The sequence below is a fragment of the Heterodontus francisci genome, chromosome 2, assembly GCF_036365525.1.
Source record: "Heterodontus francisci isolate sHetFra1 chromosome 2, sHetFra1.hap1, whole genome shotgun sequence".
Classification (NCBI taxonomy): Eukaryota; Metazoa; Chordata; class Chondrichthyes; order Heterodontiformes; family Heterodontidae; genus Heterodontus; species Heterodontus francisci.
This window is the reverse complement of record NC_090372.1, coordinates 53544824-53567476: the sequence shown is the minus strand read 5'-3', so window position 1 is coordinate 53567476 and position 22653 is coordinate 53544824. Positions and strand designations below refer to the sequence as shown.

At 44.7% G+C, this 22653-nt stretch overlaps 1 protein-coding gene across 6 annotated transcripts in view; it reads right to left on the bottom strand.

The window, feature by feature from the left end:
- mak (male germ cell-associated kinase) overlaps positions 1–22653 on the bottom strand; it is a 417670-nt gene that overhangs the window by 295034 nt on the left and 99983 nt on the right. For all 6 annotated transcript variants that reach the window (XM_068058371.1, XM_068058408.1, XM_068058377.1 and 3 more), the window contains one exon: positions 10364–10418. In XM_068058371.1, coding sequence (XP_067914472.1) covers positions 10364–10418 — 55 coding nt within the window. The remainder of the gene's footprint in view (positions 1–10363; positions 10419–22653) is intronic.

Sequence of the window (22653 nt, the reverse complement as noted above, 5' to 3'; positions counted from 1 at the left end):
ATGAAAGAATCAGTGGCAGCAGAGCATTGCAAGAGGTCCGAGGAGTGCCTGTAAAAGAAGTGTGAAAGAACCGGTAACAACAGAGCATCACGTGAGGTTTGAGGAACAGTAAGTCTCAAACAGATAGAAAAACAAATCAAAAAGTGATGTCACAATGCAAGAGAGAATAGTGGGGGTAAATTAGTTTAAGTATTTAGTTCATTGATTAGTGTTTTTATTGATTAATGCTTTTAGTGGTTAGTGATTTTGAAGTGGTTAATGTTTTAGCATTAGCTAAACAGTCAAATAGCCTGAAAGCTGAACAGTTTTAAAAATCACATGACGGAACATCCTGTATGTACATCCTGTGCCATGTGGAAACTCCAGAACATTGTGCATCTTGGAAAACCATGTCTGCAGGAGGTGCCACCAGCTGCTCAAGCTTGAGGTCAGAGTTTGAGAGGCCACTGGTGTCACTACAGTGCATATGGGAAGCTGGGAGTTTTGTGGCTAACATGTTTCCAGAGGTGTGACCCCACAGACATTGAGTGCAGGTAGACTAGGAGGAACATCTAGGCAGTGCATGAATCCCCTTGGGGTATGGCACTCACATATTCGTGTTAAGTACCAGTGAGGGTGATGACACAGTGAATGGAGTGCAGTTAGAAACAAAGCCACAACATTGTGGGAGTCTCAGCTGCACAGGAACACACAAGGAAGTGTAGAAATGCAGTTACACAGAATTCGATAGTCAGGGGGATAACAGGTGTTTCTGCAACCTCAGACACGAGTCCCAATTGGTATGTTGACTCCCTAGTGCCAGCGTAAAGGATATCTAGGGTGAGGTAAGAGTGAATGCCCTTGACATCAAGGCAGCATTTGACCGAGTATGGCATCAAGGAACCTAACAAAACTGGAGTCAATGGGAATCAGGAGGAAAGCTCTCTGCTGGTTGGAGTCGTAGCTAGCACAAAGGAAGATGGTTGTGGTTGTCGGAGGTCAATCATCTTAGCTCCAGGACATCACTGCAGGAGTTCCTCAGGGTAGCATCCAAGGCCCAACCATCTTCAGCTGCTTCATCAATGACTTTCCTTCAATCCTAAGTCAGAAGTGGGGATGCTTGCAGATGATTGCACAATGTTCAGCACCATTCGTGACTCCTCAGATACTGAAGCAGTCAGTATAGAAATGCAGCAAGACCTGGACAATATCCAGGCTTGGGCTGATAAGTGGCAAGTAATATTCGCGCCACACGAATGGCAGGCAATGCCCATCTCCAACAAGAGAGAATTTAACCATCTCCCCTTGACATTCAATGGCACTACGATCAATGAATCCCCTATTATCAACATCCTGCGGGTTACAATTGACCAGAAAATGAACTGGAGTAGCCATATAAATACTGTGGCTACAAGAGCAGGTCAGAGGCTAGGAATCCTGCGGCGAGTAACTCACCTCCTGACTCCGCAAAGCCTGTCCACCAACTATATGGTACAAGTCAGGAGTGTGATGGAATAATCTCCACTTGCCTGGATGGGTGCAGCTCCAACAACACTCAAGAAGCTTGACACCATTAGGACAAAGCAGCCCGCTTGATTGTCACCCCATTCACATTCACTCCCTCCATCACTGATGCACAGTGGCAGCAGTGTGTACCACTTAGAAAGGAACAGGTTAATCAAGGATAGTCAGCATCGATTTGTTAAGGGAAAATCTTGTCTGACCAACTTAATCGAATTTTATGAAGAAGTAACAAGGAAGATAGATGAGGGTAGTGCAGTTAATGTGGTCTACATGGATTTTAGCAAGGTGTTTAACAAGGTCCCACGTGGCAGACTGGTTAAAAAAATAAAATCCCATGGGATCCAGGGAAATGCAGCAAGGTGGATTCAAAATTGACTCAGTAGCAGGAAACAAAGGGTAATTGCTGACGGCTATTTTAGCGACTGGAGGGCTGTTTCCAGTGGCGTTCCGCAGGGCTCAGTACTGGGTCCCCTGCTTTTTGTGATGTATATTAATGATTTGGATGTAAATGTAGGGGGCATAATCAAGAAGTTTACGGATGACATAAAGGTTGGCTCTGTGGTAGATAGCGAGGAAGACAGCTGTCGGGTGTAGGAAGATATTGATGGTCTTGTCAGATGGGCAGAAAAGCAGTAAATGGAATTCAACTTGGAGAAGTGTGAGGTGATGCATTTGGGAAGGAATACACGATTAATGGGAAAATACTGAGAAGCGTAGAGGAAGTAAGGGACCTTGGAGTGAATGTTCACAGATCCCTGAAGGTATCAGGACAGGTTGAGAAGGTGGTTAAGAAGGCATATTATTCCTTTATTAGCCAAGGTATAGAATATAAGAGCAGGGAGGTTATGCTGGAACCGTATAACTCATTGGTTAGGGCACAACTTGAGTACTGGGTGCAGTTCTGGTCACCACATTATAGAAAGGATGTAATTGCACTAATGAGGGTACAGAGGAGATTTACAAGAATGTTGCCAGGACTGGAAAAATGCAGCTAGGAGGAAAGATTGGATAGGCTGGGGTTGTTCTCCTTGGAACAGAGAGGCTGAGGGGAGATATGATTGAAATGTACAAAATTTTGAGGGGCCTGGATAGAGTGTAGGTGAAGGACCTATTCATCTCAGCAAAGAGGTCAGTGACAATGGGGCATTGATTTAAAGTGATTGGTAGAAAAATTAGAGGGGAGATGAGGAAAAACTATCACCCAGAGGGTGGTAATGGTCTGGAACTCACTGCCTGAAAGGGTAGTTGAGGCAGAAACCCTCAACTCATTCAAAAGGATCCACAGGCATTCTGGATATGCACCTCAAGTGTCGTAAGCTGCAGGGCTAAGGACCAAATGCTGGAAGGTGGGATTAGAATAGGTGGATCGTTTTTCAGCCAGCACAGACATGATCAGCCAAGTGGCCTCTTTCTGTGCCTCAAACTTTTTATGATTCTACCATCTACAAGATGCACTGTAGCAACGCACCAAGGCTGCCAGATAGCACCTTCCAAACTCATGACTTCTACCATCTAGAAGGACAAAGGCAGCAGATGCATGGGAACATCACCACCTGCAAGTTCCCTTCAAGCCACATTCCAACCTGACTTGGAACTATATCGCCATTCCTTCACTGTCACTGGGTCAAAATCCTGGAACTCTGTTCCTAATAGCATTGTGGGTGTACCTACCCATCATGGACTGCAGCAGTTCAAGAAGGCAGCTCACCACCTTCTCAAAGGCAATTAGGGATGGGCAATGAATGCTGGCCTACCCAGCGATGCCTACATCCCATGAATGAATCATAAAAAAAAAAATCACTGAACATGTGCCGGACATTACGCGAGGGGAAGGGGAACAGTCAGAAGTCATGGTCCATGTTGGAACCAACGGCAAAGGTAGGAAAGGGTTGAAGTCCTATGGGCATGGTTTCAGCATCTAGGAAAAAGATCTGAGAAGACGATCTCCAAAAGATTGTAATCAATGAATTACTCCTGATGCCACTTACTTTGAGTACAGAACCAGGAAGACAATGCAGCTGGAGAAGTAGTGCAGCATGGGCTTCAGATTCCTGGGGTATTGCTATCAGCAGATGCGAGTACAGACAATCCTCAAACTCCCCTTTCCGCAAGATATTAAAGCTTTAAGATCATTTTTGGGCCTTGTTGGGTATCTCAGGAACCTTACTGATGGATTTGCCTTAAAACCAGCCCCTTTATATAATCTCCTGAAAAAGAATTACTATGTGCCTGGCGGACAATTTAATCGGTTACCCCCACATCCAAATCTCCGACGAGTAAGGTTACGACCCAGCAGCCACAAGTGACTCTATTTCTCGACAAATAGAGACCATCAAAGGTCTGCATGGACTACAGCGGTTCCAGAAGGCGACTCACCACCACCTTCTCTAGGGCAATTAGGGATGAGCAATAAATGTTGGCCTAGCCAACGATGCCAGATCCCATGAAAGAATAAAACAAATCAGCAGTCCAAGTACCGATCCCTGGGGAATACCACTGTATACCTTCCTCCAGTTGAAAAAACACCATTTACCACTACTCTGTTTCCCGTCATTTAGCCAATTTCGTATCCATGCTGCCACTATCACTTTTATCCCATGCTGGCAAGATAGACTTGCTGGCAAGTCTATCATGGGGCACTTCATCAAATGCCTTTTGGAAGTCCACATGGACCACATCAACCGCAGTAACTCTAATCAACCCTCGCTGTTACCTCATCAAAAAACTTAATCAAGTTGGTTAAACATGATTTGCCTTTAACAAATCCATGCTGACTTTCCGTAATTAATCCACACTTGTCAAAGTCATTGTTAACTTCGTTCCAGATCATCATTTTTAAAAGCTTTCCTGCCACAAAGGTTAAACTGACTGGTCTGTATTTTCTGGGTTTATCCTTACAACCTCTTTAGAACAAGGATGTAACATTTTCAATTCTCCAGTCCTCTGTATGTAGAGTCAGAGAGATACAGCACTGAAATAGGCCCTTTGGCCCACTGAGTCTGTGCCGACCAACAACCACCCACTTATACTAATCCTACATTGATCCCATATTCCTTACCACATCCCCACCACCTACCTACACTAGGGGCAATTTACAATGGCCAATTTACCTATCAACCTGCAAGTCTTTGGCTGTGGGAGGAAACCAGAGCACCCGGCAGAAACCTATGCAGTCACAGGGAGAACTTGCAAACTCCGCACAGGCAGTACCCAGAACTGAACCCGGGTCGCTGGAGCTGTGAGGCTGCGGTGCTAGCCACTGCGCCGCCAACATATGTATGGAGTTTCCACAATTTCCACCCTTACTTCCCTCTACATCCTCCGATACATCCCATCTGGTCCTGGCGACTTATTAACTTTTAAGTACAGACAGCCTTTCTAGTACTCTTTATCAATTTTTAACCTATTCAGTATCTCAATTACTTCGTATTTCACTAAGACTTTGATAGCATCTTCTTCCTTGCTAGACACAGATGCAAAGTATTCATTTTGTACCCTTAGCCATGCCCTGTGCCTCCCTGCATAGGTCTCCTTCTTGGTCCCTAATCGGCCCACACCTCCTCTTACTACTTTTTTACCATTGAGCTGCTTATAGAAGACTTTTGGATTCTCTTCTATGGTAGCTGCCACTCTCTGTCCTTCTTATTTCCTTTTTTACTTCCCCTCTGAACATTTGATATTCAGTCTAGTTTTCGCTTGTATTATCAATCTGACATCTTTTGCATATTCCCTTCTTCTGCTTCAGCTTATTCGCTATCTCTTTCGTCACCCAGGCAGCTCTGGATTTGGTTGCCCTATCTTTTCCCCTCGTGGGAATGTACCTTGACTGCACCCAAACAATCTCATCTTTCTTTAAAAGCAGCCATTGTTCGATTACAGTTCGATTCCAATTTACCCAGGGCAGATCTGTTCTCAAGCCACTGAAATTGGCCCTCCTCCAATTAAGTCATTTTACTCTAGATTTCTCCTTGTCCTTTTCCATGACTAATCTAAACCTTATGATAGTATGAACATTGTCACCTCTACTGACATCTGATCCACTTGACCTGCCTCATCCCCCAGAACCAGATCCAGCAATGTCTCCTTCCTTGATGGGCCAGAAAAGTGGCACGAGAATTCCTGCTATCCTGGCAAGATCTCGCTAAAGGTCCAATGGACGTGATTTTTGGCTGGGCTTCAAAATAGACTGAAAACCAACAGGAACCTTAATTTTATTGCATCATAATTTTTGTGGAACAGCATCACCAGTAACCCTTAAAGGGGTTGCTGCAGGTCAATACAAAAATGACTAATATTTTACTTTAATTTTTGTGAGGCCAAGAGGAGCAGAGGTTCTTGACCTCTATGACTGGCGAGCTGCCTTGGATTACCTGTTCAGCACTGGCAGCCCAACTACTAACTCTTGCTGCTGCAATGCAATCACATACTGCATGCCCAGTTACCACAGCAAGCCCAGTTTGGCTCCAGTGTTTTTAATATATAATGACAAAGGGTAATTTCAAATTTGTTGTAATGTTTTTAAGTTAGATTCAAAGCAAAAGAAAATAAAAGGAACTGTCAATACTAGAAAAAATACTGAAGTTGCCATTTCTCAGAACATAGAACATAGAACATAGAAAAATACAGCACAGAACAGGCCCTTCGGCCCACGATGTTGTGCCGATCCTTTGTCCTCTGTCAAGGACAATTTAATCTATACCCCATCATTCTCCTTTATCCATATACCTATCTAAAAGCCGTTTGAAAGTCCCTAAAGTTTCTGACTCAACAACTTCCCCAGGCAAGGCATTCCATGCCCCGACCACTCTCTGGGTAAAGAACCTTCCCCTGACATCCCCCTTATATCTCCCACCCTTCACCTTAAATTTATGACCCCTTGTAACGCTTTGCTCCACCCGGGGAAAAAGTTTCTGACTGTCTACCCTATCTATTCCCCTGATCATCTTATAAACCTCTATCATGTCACCCCTCATCCTTCTCCGTTCTAATGAGAAGAGGCCTAGAATGTTCAGCCTTTCCTCGTAAGACTTATTCTCCATTCCAGGCAACATCCTGGTAAATCTCCTCTGCACCCTCTCCAAGGCTTCCACATCCTTCCTAAAATGAGGCGACCAGAACTGCACACAGTACTCCAAATGAGGCCTTACCAAGGTCCTGTACAGCTGCATCATCACCTCACGGCTCTTAAATTCAATCCCTCTGCCAATGAACGCTAACACCCCATATGCCTTCTTCACAGCCCTATCCACTTGAGTTGCAACTTTCAACGATCTATGCACATAGACCCCAAGGTCTCTCTGCTCCTCCACATGCCCAAGAACCCTACCGTTAACCCAGTATTTTGCATTCGTGTTTGTCCTTCCAAAATGGACGACCTCACACTTTTCAGGGTTAAACTCCATCTGCCACTTTTCAGCCCAGCACTGCAACCTATCCAAGTCCCTTTGCAGACGACAATAGCCCTCCTCGGTATCCACTACTCCACCAACCTTTGTATCATCTGCAAATTTACTGACCCACCCTTCGACTTCCTCATCCAAGTCGTTAATAAAAATCACAAACAGGAGAGGACCCAGAACTGATCCCTGTGGCACGCCACTGGTAACTGGGCTCCAGGCTGAGTATTTACCATCTAAGACCACTCTCTGCCTTCTATCAGTTAGCCAATTCTTAATCCAACTGGCCACATTCCCCACTATCCCATGCCTCCTGACTTTCTCCATAAGTCTACCATGGGGGACCTTATCAAATGCCTTACTAAAATCCATGTACACCACATCCACTGGTTTACCCTCATCCACTTGCTTGGTCACCTGCTCAAAGAATTCAATCAGGCTTGTGAGGCAAGACCTACCCCTCACAAAACCGTGCTGACTGTCCCGAATCAAGCAGTGTCTTTCCAGATGCTCAGAAATCCTATCCCTCAGCACCTTTTCCATCAACTTGCCTACCACCGAAGTAAGACTAACTGGTCTGTAATTCCCAGGGTTGTTCCTATTCCCTTTCTTGAACAGGGGCACAACATTTGCCACCCTCCAATCACCTGGTACCACCCCCGTCAACAGAGAAGATGAAAAGATCATTGCCAGCGGCTCTGCAATTTCATCCCTTGCTTCCCATAACATCCTTGGATATACCCCGTCAGGCCCGGGAGACTTGTCTATCTTCAAGTTATTCAAAAACCCCAACACATCTTCCCTCCTAACGAGCACTTCCTCGAGCTTACCAGTCTGTTTCACACCGTCCTCTTCAGTAATACACCCCTTCTCATTCGTAAATACCGAAGAGAAGTACTCATTCAAAACCTCACTTATCTCTTCCGGCTCAACACACAGTCTCCCGCTATTGTCCTTGACCGGACCTACGGTCCCCCTAGTCATCCTCATATTTCTGACATACGCGTAAAAGGCCTTGGGGTTTTCTTTTATCCTACCCGCCAAGCATTTTTCATGCCCTCTCTTAGCTCTCCTAATCCCTTTCTTCAGATCCTTCCTGGCCATCTTGTATCCCTCCAGAGCTATGCCTGTGCCCTTTTTCCTCAACCTTATATACGCATCCTTCTTCTTCCTAACAAGACTCTCAACCTCTCTTGTCAACCACGGTTCCCTCACATGACCATCCCTTCCCTGTCTGACAGGGACATGCTTATCAATGGCCCCTACTATCTGCTCCTTGAAAAAGTTCCACATTTCGACCGTGCCCTTCCCTGCCAGCATATGCTCCCAACTTATGCTCCTCAGTTCCTGCCTGACAGCATCATATCTACCCTTCCCCCAATTGTAAACCTTGCCCTGTTGCACATACCTATCCCTCTCCATTACCACAGTGAATGCTACAGAATTGTGATCACTATCTCCAAAGTGCTCGCCCACCAACAGCTCTATCACTTGCCCTGGTTCATTACCTAGTACCAAATCCAATATTGCCTCCCCTCTGGTCGGGCAGTCTACATACTGAGTCAGAAAAGCTTCCTGGACATACTGCACAAACACTACCCCATCCAAACTATTCGATCTAAAGAGTTGCCAATCAATATTTGGGAAGTTGAAATCCCCCATAATTACTACCCTGTAACTTCTGCTCCTTTCCAAAATCTGTTTCCCAATCTGCTCTTCCACCTCCCTGCTGCTATTGGGGGGCCGATAGAAAACTCCCATCAAGGTGACTGCTCCTTTCCTGTTCCTGACCTCAACCCACAGTGCCTCAGTCGGCAGATCCTCCTCGAAAATTCTTTCAGCAGTTGTTACACTATTTCTAACTAACAATGCCACCCCCCCACCTCTTTTACCACCATTCCTAATCTTATGAAAACATCTATAACCAGGTACCTCCAAGAACCATTCCTCCCCCTCACCTATCCACGTTTCAGTGATGGCCACAACATCGTAGTCCCAAGTGCCCATCCACGCCTTCAATTCACTCACCTTATTCCTGATGCTTCTTGCGTTGAAGTATACGCACTTTAACCCTTCTCCGTGCCCATCTGTCCTCTGCGACAGTGCTACCTTCCCCAATACCTCACTACACTCTTTGTCTTTCTGAGTGGACCCACTGGTCCCTGGACTACAAGTCCGGTTCCCATCCCCCTCCCAAACTAGTTTAAACCCTCCCGAACAGTACTAGCAAACCTCCCTCCCAGGATATTGGTGCCCCTCTGGTTCAGATGCAGCCCGTCCTGTTTGAACAGGTCCCATCTTCCCCAGAATGCAGTCCAATTATCCAAGAACTGGAAGCCCTCTCTTCTACACCATTCCTGCAGCCACGTGTTCAGCTGTGCTCTCTCCCTATTCCTAGCCTCACTATCACGTGGCGCCGGCAACAAACCAGAGATAACAACTCTGTCCGTCCGAGCTTTCAGCTTCCAGCCTAACTGCCTAAACTCACTTCTAACATCTGTGCCACCCTTCCTTCCTACGTCGTTTGAAGTTTGAAATTTGAAGTCTTTTCTTTCGAGGCAGATGGGTGGAGTGAGGGAATGAATTAGAATAAGTAAAGGTAGCACCCAAGTGTTATAACCGACATCCACCACTGTTGACTGATTAACAGTGCAGAACAATGGGGCTGAATACTATATTGTCCCATTTCACCAATTAAAACATTTAGGCAATCTTTTTTAGGTGAGGGATCAATATCAGCCAGGACTTCCAATCTTCATCAAGTGGTGCTATGGGATCTTTTACGCCCACTGGAGAGTGCAAGCTCTTTAAAAAGGCAGTTTCATTCAAAGGATGGCACCTCTGACAGTGCAGCACTCCCTTAGCACATTATGTTCTCAAGTCTCTGGAGGTTTTTTTTTTAAAAAGAGTTTTTTCTCCTAAGTTATAGAAAGGCTATTTTCAGTTAGGATATGGCCCATGGAACAGATTTTCCAGTCACTACCTGAACAACCTATCGCACTACATTTTGGTTGTACTTCAGTTTCTTAAATAAACTGCTACTTTGCTACTAACAATACTACAGAAAAACTAAAGTTCCGCAAAGTGCACAAGCTTAGACTAAATTTATACTACATGCTATGTAAACTCAAACCGGTGAGACAGTGACTTGGGGTGGGGGTGGGATCTCGTATTTCAAGGCTTTTAGGCAGTCAACTTTTGAGTTATACTGTCATCTTATGATGATGTGGACACAAGATCACTTTGTATCAATGTAAAAGTGATAGGATAGTGCTGCCTTGAAGAACCATAGCTTTTTTGTGAATAAGCAAGTATTATCTTAATAAAAGTCCTAAGACTTTACTGGCTTCACTGAAACATTAAGGTTCATCACACTTCTTCAATGATTTTGCTAATTTAAAAAAGAAATCTGATTTTTGCAGCCCCATAAAGATAACTCGTCAGATAACTATATTGAGCGGTACCTTAACTTCCCTGAGATTCATGCATTCTTCCCAGGAGTAGAATTTCCTCTTCATTCTGTACAATTAAACACATGGATTAAAACAAACAGCCTTAAATGAAGCCTACATATTGACACTAAATAAATGCTTAAATGGTTATAGAGAAGTTAAATGGAAATATACACTAAGATGATTGCAAATTCTCTGAAAGTGAGATGTTTCTATATTGAGTAGGGCACTTACTCAGGAGTACAGTACACCAGAGCAGAATAATGCAAATGTCGAAATGAATAAATATTCTGGAAATTTACCTAAATACTTTTGGGGATCCGGGAATATTTATACAGACCTTCTACCAGGAGCTTGCGTAGTAGAGTAGAATACATGATGGGATATTTTGTATAGGGTTGAATGGCTCTCCCTCATTTCATATTTTCTTAAGACTTTACAAACATTTCCAATCAGCATCTGGTTTGTAATTAAGATATATTCATGCACTAAACACAGAACTCATCCACATTCAATTGAAAAGAAAGACTTGAATTTACATAGCATCTTTGCTGTATTCTAAAATCCTCCAAATCCTCATGTTTACTAATATTTCTGGCATCTTTATAGGCTTTTTCTTTTAATCTTATACAATCCTTAACTTCCTTTGTTATACAAGGTTGACTGCCTTTACTATTGGGGTATTTGTGCCTTGAAGGAATGTATAGCTTCTGTGAACTATGTAATATTTCTTTAAAGGTTATCCATTGCCTATGTACTTACCTTTTAATGTGTTTTCCCAATCCACCTCAACCAATTTGCCCCTCATACTTTCATAATTTCCTTTGTAGGGCAGATGGGGCCTTGATTTAATGTCTGATCCAAAAGATAGCACCTCCAAAAATTCCCTCAGTACTGCACTGGAGTCAGCCTATATTATGGGTTTCTGGTGTGGAGTGGGATTTGAACCCATAACTTTCCTGACTCAAAAGCAAGAATGCTACCACGAAGTCATGCCTAACACTCCGATTAAGACCGAAGTGTCTCAAGATGAAGGTGCCCAGAGGTATAGGCCCATGTTGCGTAGGTGAGTGGGTGAACAGAGTTTAGTTGGGAAACTGCCTAAGTTTCACCACATACTGTGAAGTTTTAACTCAGGGTGGTGGGGGAGGGCATCCAATCACCATCCCCAGGAGCCTTTTTATGGAGGCAGAGGTCATAGATTCATACAGCACAGAAACAGGCCCTTCGGCCCATCGTGTCTGTGCCGGCCACCAAGTACCTACCTATTCTAATCCCAATTTCCAGCACTTGGCCTGTAGCCTTGTATGCTATGGTGTTTCAAGTGCTCATCTAAATACTTCTTAAATGTTGTGATGGTTTCTGCCTCTACCACCTCTTCAGGGAGTGCGTTCCAGATTCCAACCACCCTCTGGGTGAAAAATGTTTTCCTCAAATCCCCTCTAAACTTCCTGCCCCTTACCTTAAATCTATGCCCCCTGTTATTGACCCCTCCATTAAAGGAAAAGTTTCTTCCTATCTATCAATACCCCTCATAATTTTGTATACCTCAATCATGTCCCCCCTCAGCTTTCTCTGCTCTAAGGAAAACAACCCTAGCCTTTTCAGTCTCTCTTCATAGCTGAAACGGTCCAGCCCAGGCAACAACCTGGTGAATCTCCTCTGCACCCTCTCCAGTGCAATCAAATCCTTCCTATAGTGTGGTGACCAGAACTGTACACAGTACCCCAGCTGCGGCCTAACTAGGATTTTATACAGTTCCATCATAACCTCTAAAATAAAAGCAAAATACTGCGGATGCTGGAAATCTGAAACAAAAACAAGAAATGCTGGAATCACTCAGCAGGTCTGGCAGCATCTGTGGAAAGAGAAGCAGGGTCACTGACCCGAAACATTAACTCTGCTTCTCTTTCCACAGATGCTGCCAGACCTGCTGAGTGATTCCAGCATTTCTTGTTTATGTTCCATCATAGCCTCCCTGCTCTTATATTCTATGCTTCGGCTAATAAAGGCAAATATCCCATATACCTTCCTAACCACCTTATCTACCTGTGCTGCTGCCTTCAGATCTATGGACAAGTACACCAAGGTCCGTCTGACCTTCTGTACTTCCTAGGGTCCTATCATCCATTGTATATTCCCTTGCCTTGTTAGTCCTCCCAAAATGCATCACCTCACACTTCTCAGGATTAAATTCCATTTGCCACTGCTCCGCCCATCTATATCGTCCTGTAATCTAAGGCTTTCCTCCTCACTATTTACGATACCACAAATTTTCGTGTCATCCGCGAACTTACTGATCATACCTCCTGTATTCACGTCAAAATCATTAATGTATACTACAAACAGCAAGGGACCCAGCACCGATCCCTACGGTACGCCACCGGTCACAGGCTTCCACTCGCAGAAACAGCCCCCGACCATCAACCTCTGCCTCCTGCCACTGAGCCAAGTTTGGATCCAATTTGCCAAATTGTCCTGGATCCCATACGGGACCTTATCAAAAGCCTTACTGAAGTCCAGGTAGACAACATCAACTGCTCCACCCTCATCTACGCATCTAGTCACCACCTCAAAAAATTCAATCAAGTTAGTTTGAGTGGTGGGGGAGCTTAGTGGGCTGGGAGGGAGCACTCCTGCTCCTGATGGCCCACAAGCAGTGCTCTAAAGGCACTTAACTTTCCCAGAAGTTGTTCTCGTCTCTCTTCAGCTGACGGGTTACCCAACCCTGAGAAACCCGCAAAACAGGTTAAATCAGAGACTGCCAGCCTCATTAAAAGATTTAAATTGCCAACCTGCTTCCTGGGAGTGGTTTGGCTGCCAGCACCTTGCCCCACTTCAATTAAACCCAGAAGTGGGCAGATTGCAGGTAGATTTCAGGTTTTTTTAAATTTTAACATCTGACCTGCACCAACCCATCTGTTTTTGGAGGTTAAAATTCACCCCATAATTTCTAATAAGGTAAAACTTTGAAACTTCTCCCTAATCCCATAAACTGATCTAACAGAATTCTCATATATCAATTTTCATGGTCCCAGTAACACATACCTGCAGTTACATTCTTGAGGTGTGATATTTTAAGATGCTGCTGCAGTTCTAACCTTCAACTGGTGAAGCCAACAGTGGGGCATGTTGTGTGTTCACAATTAGGTCGGGGGTTGGTGACAACGACTGTCAAAACTTGCATGTGGGGTGGTCCTTGTATCTGCATTTTTCAGTTATTTAAAGATCCATCTACCTTGAGGAAGTAACCATAACTGGGTTTCGTTCGGCTTTCAGTTAACTTAAAGATAACATTTGATGTTTGGAAGTTTGAAAGTGAATTCAATCCTTTGATGGCAGAGCATATCTGTGTACTATGGAATACTGTTCAGGAATGTGCTGGTACCTTACAGTGAACCTGTTAACGGGGACTTGGATACATCAAATATATGCGAGTATAGCAACAGCACATTAAATTTAATGCAGACAAGTGTAAGATCTTGAATGTAAGAAAAAAATAAATGACACTCCATAAACAGTATTGAAATAGCTAAGGAGGAAGCTGAAAGAGACCAAGGAGCCTGCTAATAGTACATTTGCCATTCAACATGTGGTTAGCACCACAGCCTCACAGCTCCAGGGACCCAGGTTCGATTCTGGGTACTGCCTTTGTGGAGTTTGCACGTTCTCCCTGTGACCGTGTGTGTTTTCGCCGGGTGCTCCGGTTTCCTCCCACAGCCAAAGACTTGCAGGTTGATAGGTAAATTGGCCATTGTAAATTGCCCCTAGTGTAGATAGGTGGTAGAGAATATGGGATTACTGCAGGGTTAGTATAAATGGGTGGTTGTTGGTTGGCACAGACTTGGTGGGCCGAAGGGCCTGTTTCAGTGCTGTATCTCTTAATAAAAATAAATAACATGTCCAACCATAACTGAGCATCCATTAACAGAGCCGAAAGAATGTTTGACTACAAAGTGAAAACAGTAGAATACAAATCAGTTGAACTCTGATTTAACTATTCCCTCTTAGCTTTGAAGTTGGCCCTTTCAAAATGATATACCTAGCTCCTGGTTCTTAGTTTTTTAAACCCGATATTATCTTGAACATCTCTGTGGTCACTATCACCAAGAATGCCATAACTTCATTTCTTGTTTGTTAACTGTGTTTTTTTTTTAGAGATACAGCACTGAAACAGGCCCTTCGGCCCACCAAGTCTGTGCCGACCATCAACCACCCATTTATACTAATCCTACACTAAGCCCATATTCCTACCACATCCTCACCTGTCCCTATATATTTCCCTACCACCTACCTATACTAGGGGCAATTTATAATGGCCAATTAACCTATCAACCTGCAAGTCTTTGGCATGTGGGAGGAAACCGGAGCACCCGGTGTTACCTACCATTACCAAGTCAAGACATGCCCTAACTCTCGTCTTCCTTGACATACCATCACACTGGGCCATAAAGCAGTTATGCATCGCATTTACCAATTTGGATTCTCACCCACTTGGTTATTTCCAATTTATATTTGTTAATTAACACGTTTTGCTTTTCAGAACCAATCTAGTCAACAAATTTGTCATTAAGTATGGGCTGGATTTTATCCAGCCAGCAGGAGTGGGATTGGAGGCGTGGGGAGGCGAAAAATTGGGAGGGGAGGTGCTCACCCAGAAACCAGCCGTCACTTCTGGATTTTGTCATTGGCGGGAAAGGTCCAAGGTGATGTTGCCACTACAACACGGCAGGACTGCAATTATAATTGCTGAAAAGGTATTTACCATATATTTGCAGCCATGGGGAGTTTTGGATGAATCCAAGAAGGGGAACAGGGGGTGCAGTGGCCATTGCCCGACAGCGGCACAGCCAAGGTGGACGCAGAGGTTGTGCAGCCCTCATGGCAAGGGGGAGTGCAGCCCTCACCGCAAGGTTGGATACAGAGGCGGTGTGCATCCAACATGGCGAGGGTGGACACATAGGGGCATTAGCGCATGATCAGAGGGAAGTGGCAAGGGGAAGGCTCCAAAGGCAAGGTCATCACAGCGACCAGCTAAAATGGATCTCATACACCCAATCTTTCTAGATCCCCACACTGTGCAACAGAGACTCAGAGGGTGACAGGGCCAGGCGGTGGCTGGGCAAGCTGGTGAAGATCGACAAGGGAGCTAGAGCAGCCGGCCATGCCAAGAAGGGCTTATCCGCGGCAGAGTGTTTGTCTGCCTTCAAGAAGACCCTGAACAAAGCAGGCCAACCACAGAGTGCACTTTGACCAGCGAGGACTTAAAGAATACAGATCAGCCCGGGAACTACCGGATCATCCACTTCACAGACTGTGTATTTAAGATCCATTTATCTGGACTTTAATCAAACCACCAAATCTATTTGTGTGTGCGTGATTCTCGTGTGAATGTGTGCGTTGATGGGTAGCATATTTTTTGGTAATTTTAAATAGGGGTTAAAGTGTTAAGTATAATAAACTTACCTTTCTTGTTTATACTCAAGAAACCCTGTCCGATTGGTTCTTTCACGATCACAGTAAAGGTAAAAGGTAAAACATTCGCAGAGGCGGTAAGCACAACTACTGTTTAAAAGGTATAAACCTTGCTGCAGTCAAACTAAAGGAAAGGCAAGAGGGGAGCCTGAGACCCCCTCCTTACCTGGCCGTAACAGAAATTTGGGGGTTATAGTCCAAGATCATAACCCAACGACAAACGAAAAATTGGAAATGGGAAACCAAATTGATCCCTAGTAAAAAAAAAATTAAAAATTCAATACAGTTTTCTTGTGGTTTTTGCTGCTAGAGTACTAGTATGTCCACATTCGAGGCAAGAACCCTCCTAAGTCAGAGTGAAGTAACTTGGGACAGGTTAAAGGCCCTATCAATTGAAGAGTTGGGGAATGTAGCTAGGCAGTAATGGATTACTTTCCATGCAAAAGCTAAGAAATCCGAAATCCTAAGACTTGTGGCCAATGATTTTTCACTTGAACCTGAAGATTCAGAAACAGGTTTACAGTCAGAAACAGACAAGGTAATGTTTGCAAAAATACAATCAGAACAGAGGAGACTCAAATTAGAATTCCAGAGAGAGAAAGAGCAGAGTGAGCGTCAAGAAAGGGAAAAAGGGAAGAAAGGAGAAAAGAGAGCTTTCCAGAAGGAGAAGGAGGTAAGTGAGTTAAGGCAGCTAGAACTAACTAGGGGGCGACCCAATACACACAGTGAAAGCACGGCTAGCGAGGGAGTGTACTGAGCTCTTAAAGTTCTCCCAGTTGATTCCAAAGTTCAATAAGGGAGATGTGGAAGCATTTTTCATCACTTTTGAAACGCTTGCAAGACAGCAGAAATGGCTGGCTGAGAGCTGGATGCTGTTGTTACAAAGCAAGCTAACAAGAAAAGTCCATGAGGTTTATTCACTGTTGCCAGATGAAAGGTCATCAGCTTATGAAATGACTAAAAATGCTACTAGTACCAGAAGCGTACCACCAGAAATTCCTAACCTTCCGGAAGTAGCCTGACCAAACTTACCTTGAGGTTGAAAGAGTTAAGCAGTTTGCTTTTGACCAGTGGATAAGGGCACTTAAGGTACAGCCTACATATACCAAGCAGGGTGGCGCAGTGGTTAGCACTGCAGCCTCACAGCTTCAGTGACCCAGGTTCAGTTCTGGGTTCTCTCTGCAAGTTCTCCCTGTGACTGCGTGGGTTTCCTCCAGGTTTCCTCCCACATGCCAAAGACTTGTGGGACAATAGATAAATTGGCCATTGTAAATAGTCCCTAGTATAGGTAGGAGAATTGAGGGAAGGTGGGGATGGGAGAGGGAAATGGGATTAATGTAGGATTAGTATAAATGGGTGGTTGATGGTCGGCACGGACTCGGTGGGCCGAAGGGCCTGTTTCGGTGCTGTATTTCTCTATGATTCTAAGTGATCCTTCTTGAGGAATTTAAAACTCACTTCCCATTTCTATTAAAACCCACGTAGAAGAACAAAAGGTTCAAAGAGCCAGGCAAGCCACAATCCTGGCTGATGAATTTACCCTTGTGCACAAGTCCTTACCCCAAGGGAAACCCTTCCCTAGTCACCCCCACAAACCCAAAAAGGATAAAAGGTGGGAGGGTGATAGGAGCCCGAACAGCCCTGGTCAAGAAAGGAAAGCTGGACACACAGGGGGCCCTCCTCAAGCCAAAAAAGACACTACTGAGAGCAGGAGTGAAAACCGAAGACTCGCGTTTCCACTGTAACAAGGCAGGTCACCTTCAAGCAGACTGCTGGAAATTATGGGGAAAACCTGTAGGATTAATCAGGGGCCCTGATGGAAAGCACAGCAGAGCAGGTTGTGCCTTTAACTGCAGCAGTAAGACCCAGTAAACATACTGCTGTGGGCATGGGAAAATTTAACAAAATCCCTGAAGGTTATCAGGATTTTGTATCCCAAGGAAAAGTGACTCCATACCCCTCGAGTGGGGCAAGCAAGCCCATAGTCATACTCAGGGATACAGGGACCACCAAATCCCTTCTGCTGGGAAAAGGCATGACCTTTCTCCCAGAGAGTGCAGCGAATGCTAAAGTGTTAGTGAATGGTACTGGAGGTTGGTGTATGCCTATACCTTTGAAATCGAGTGCACCTGGAGTGTGACCTAGTTTCATGACTGGTAACTGTGGGGATTGTCCCTAGTTTGCCTGTGGAAGGGGTCGACCTGCTCCTGGTTAATGATCTGGTGGGAGCAAACATGGTAGCTTCCCAGCAGTTTTAGAGAGACCGAGAGGGGTCAGGGAGACCAAGCAGTTTCCGGAAAGGTTCCCCAGCATTTCCCCTGACTGTGTGGTGACTCGGCCCATGGCCAAACAAGCTCCTTCAGAGGAGGCTGAGCTGGCACTGCAGACAGATGACCCTACTCTCTGGTTATCTGAAACCTTCTTTGGGAAGTCAGAGGACCCAAAGGGTGGGTTAGACAGATCTTCCCTCGTTGAGGCTCAACAAGCCGACCCAGTGTTAGAGCAGTTAGCACAGACTGCCCAAACTGAAACTGAAGCAGAGGGAATCCCAGAGTGCTACTATTTAAAGCATGAGGTGCTGATGAGGAAGTGGAGATCTCCTCATACACCTGCGGACGAAGAGTGGATAGTGGTTTAGCAGATAGTGGTGCCAATGAGGTACCGTAAAGAAATACTAATAATGGCCCACGAATCTCCAATGACTGGACATGTCAGTGTACGAAAAACCAAAGCCCGCATAAGACAGCATTTTGACTGGACAAAACTCCACAAACACGTGGTGGAGTTCTGTGAAACTTTCCACACGTGCCAGGTTGTGGGGAAGCCCCAACCTGCAATAAAACCTGCACCCCTAATTCCCATACTGGCTTTTGGGGGACCCTTCAGCAGAGTGTGGGTGGACTGTGTGGGACCCCTGCCAAACCTAAAGGGGACAGACAAGCACAGGTCTGTCAGACAGTTAGGGAGGAAGTGGACGAAAAGGACAATAAGGACTGGTTAGAGGAGGGCCGGGAAGCCAACACTGAAATGTTGGAAAAATTAGATCCCTCACTCTCCCATGTAAATGCAGGCTAAAGAGGCACCCGACAAAGGCCGCTAACAGCATTTACAGAAACTGGCAGAGGCAAGGAAAGTTCCCAAAAAGGCAAATCAATAGTGAGGGTGATGCCTCACCTAGCTGAAATGTTGCAGGGGGTTGCAGTGAAAGCTAGACAGACACCTGTGAGCAGGAATCTACCAGAGGACATGGGGCAGATTAGCAAAGAGACCCCCCCTCCCCCCCCCACAGTAAAGAGAAAAGGGAAACAAAAATGTCCTAAAGTAAACAGCACTTTTGTGTGACTCACCAGAAAACTAAAAGTGAGGTCAGGGTGGATCTACACACTGAAGAATCCATTGATCCAAGCCCAAATCCAAAGCGAATCAAACTCAACAATTTCAATACTGAATTCAGCAAGAACAAGGGCCCAGAGGAAACCTCATACACCTCACAGGAGCTTAAAAGCCAATTTATTACCCACTACCATTATAGGGAGAAAAATTATCAAGGTACTGGAACCTGAATGGTTAAAGCCACGTGTTGCAAAAACAGCATTTGAGGGGTTAAAGCTTGTGCATACAGGAGAACTTGCCTTAAACAACAATGGAAATTTGCAGACCCCAAGCTTCACCAACAACCCATGTTTATTGAGATGCACATCACCAGGGTATTACAAATTGATACTAGAGAAACTTTAACCTGACTTGACAACACATAACCATCCCAGACAAACTCCAAAAAAAAATATTGAATCAGCATAGCTATTGCCGACAAAGCCAGCTGCAGAAGTTCTAAGATTAATGAATGAATTTGAGGAGTGAGTGAGATGAATGTGTGTTTTCTTCTTTTCCTTTCCACCCCCTTTAATGAAATGTTCCTATAGTCACATTTCATTCCGTGGGGTACGGAGGTGTCAAGAAAACCCCATATGCCAAATGAGAAATATTAATTTAATTGGTTAGAAACTGACATTGGAAAAAATGGAAAAAATCCTACAGTTAAAAAACTAGCAGCCAAGATGGCCACTGCAATTTGCATCTGAAGTACCAGGAGATTGATCTGCAGACAAAAGTCTACCAAGAAGGCCAGCCAGAACAATGGCTTGCTTTAAGTGATTAGGCCCTTGGAGTGTTGTTGAGCAGAGAGACCTTTGGGTGCAAGTACATAGTTCCCTGAAAGTGGCAACACGGGTAGGCAGGGTGGTGAAGAAGGCGTATGGCATGCTTGCCTTCATCGGCCGAGGCATTGAGTTGGGATGTCATGTTACAGTTGTACATAACGTTGGTTAGTCCGCATTTGGAGTACTGTGTGCAGTTCTGGTCGCCGCACTACAGGAAAGATGTGATTAAGCTAGAGAGGGTGCAGAAAGGATTCACAAGGATGTTGCCTGGTTTGGACGGCTTGAGTTATAAAGAGAGATTGGATAGGCTGAGTCTGTTTTCCCTTGAGAGAAGGAGGCTGAGAGGGGTCATGATAGAGGTATATAAAATTATGAGAGGCATAGATAGGGTAGATATCTAGAGTCTGTTTCCCATGGTAAGGGTGACTAAAACTAGAGGGCATAGATTTAAGGTGAGAGGGAGGAGGTTTAAAGGGGATCAAAGGGGTAACATTTTTCACACAAAGAATAGTGGGTATCTGGAATGAGCTGCCTGAGGAGGTGGTGGAGGCAGGAACAGTAGCGACATTTAAGAGGCATCTGGACAGGTACTTGAATGAGCAAGGCATACAGGGATATGGAATTAATGTAGGCAGGTGGGATTAGTATAGATAGGCATTATGGTTGGCATGGACGCGGTGGGCCGAAGGGCCTGTTTCTATGCTGTACAACTATGACTCTAATTACCTAAAATGGCATCATTAGCACAGCAAACATGGCAATCCTGGCATACTGACTTTGAAAGAGCAAACCCCACCAGGTGTAAATTGGCATCCTGGGGCACGTGGAGCCAATTCCTAACTTTAAATTTCATTAGAAAGTTCCAGAAAACATGAAGCAGCCATGTGATTATCTGTCCATCTCAGGGGGAGCTGGTTGTGTTTCCTTTGGTCAAAGAGACAAGCAGCGAGTGCGCTGCAGCAGAAAAGACTGTGTGCTTCCCTTTCTCTCGCTCTCTTTCTCTCTCCCCAGAAAACATCTAGTCTGCGACTGTGGACCCTCCAAGCCTACAGTCAGAAACCAGGGGAAGAGAGACAACTACGATTCTGCCTTCAAGAAAACCCTGAGCAAAGCAGGCCAACCACAGAGTGCACTTTGACCAGCGAGGACTTCAAGAATACAAATCAGCTGAGGGACTACTGGATCATCCACTTCACAGACTGTGTATTTAAGTTCCACTTATTCTGGATTTTAATTAAACCATCAAATCTATTTTCCCCTCTGTAATCTATTTGTGTGTGTGAGATTTTCGTATGAATGTGTGCGTGAATGTGCAGTTTGAATGTATAGCATATTTTTTAGTAATTTTAAATAGTAATTAAAGTGTTAAGTATAATAAACTTAACGATCACAGTAAAGGTAAAAGGTAAAACACTCACAGAAGTGGTAAGCACAACCACTGTTTAAAAGGAACAAGCCCTGCTGCGGTCAAACAAAAGGAAGGGCAAAGGAAGAGCCTGAGACCTCCTCCTCACCTGGCCGTAACACCACCTTCCTGCAGGTTACGGCACTTGAGGTGCATATCCAGACACCTTATAAATGAGTTGAGGGTTTCTGCCTCGACTACCCTTCTGGATGAAAAAAAACTTTCCTCGTCTCCCCTCTAACCTTTTTAACAATCACTATAAATCCATGCCCCCTAGTCACTGATCTCTCTGTTAAGGTCCTTCACATCCACTCTATCCAGGCCCATCAAAATTTTGTACATTTCAATCAAATCTCCCCTCAGCTTTCTCTGTTCCAAGGAGAACAACCCCAGCCTATCCAATCTTTCCCCACAGCTGCATTTTTCCAGTACTGACAACATCTTTATAAATCTAAAATAAAAGCAAATTACTGCGAATGCTGGAAATCTGAAATAAAAACAAGAAATGCTGGAAATACTCAGCAGGTCTGGCAGCATCTGTGCAGACAGAAGCAGAGTTAACGTTTCAGGTCAGTGACACTTCTTCAGAACCGACAAATATTAGAAATGTGAAAGGATTCAAGCAAGTAAAGCGGGGGTGAGGCAAGAGATAACAAAGGAGAAGGTGTAGATAGGACAAGGTCACAGAAAATAACTGACCAGTAGGTCATGGAGCAAAGGCAAACAATATGTTAATGGTGTGCTGAAAGACAAAGCAGTAGTACAGATAGGGTATTAGGCAAACTGAACAAACTAAGATAAAATAAAATAAACACAAACAAATATAAAAAAAGAAAAAATAGCTAAAAATAAAAGTAAAATGGGGGGCCCATCATGCTCTGAAATTATTGAACTCAATGTTCAGTCCGGCAGGCTGTAGTGTGCCTAATCGGTAAATGAGATGCTGTTCCTCGAGCTTGCGTTGATGTCCATTGGAACACTGCAGCAATCCCAGGACAGAGATGAGAGCAGGGGGGAGTGTTGAAATGGCAAGCAACCGGAAGCTCAGGGTCATGCTTTCGGACTGAGCGGAGGTGCTCCGCAAAGCGGTCACCCAGTCTGAGTTTTGTCTCCCCAGTGTAGAGGATACCACATTGTGAGCAGCGACTACAGTAGACAAGTACAAGTAAATTGCTGCTTCACCTGAAAGGAACGTTTGGGACCTGGGATAGTGAGAAGAGAGGAGGTAAATGGGCAGGTATTACACCTCCTGCGATTGCAGG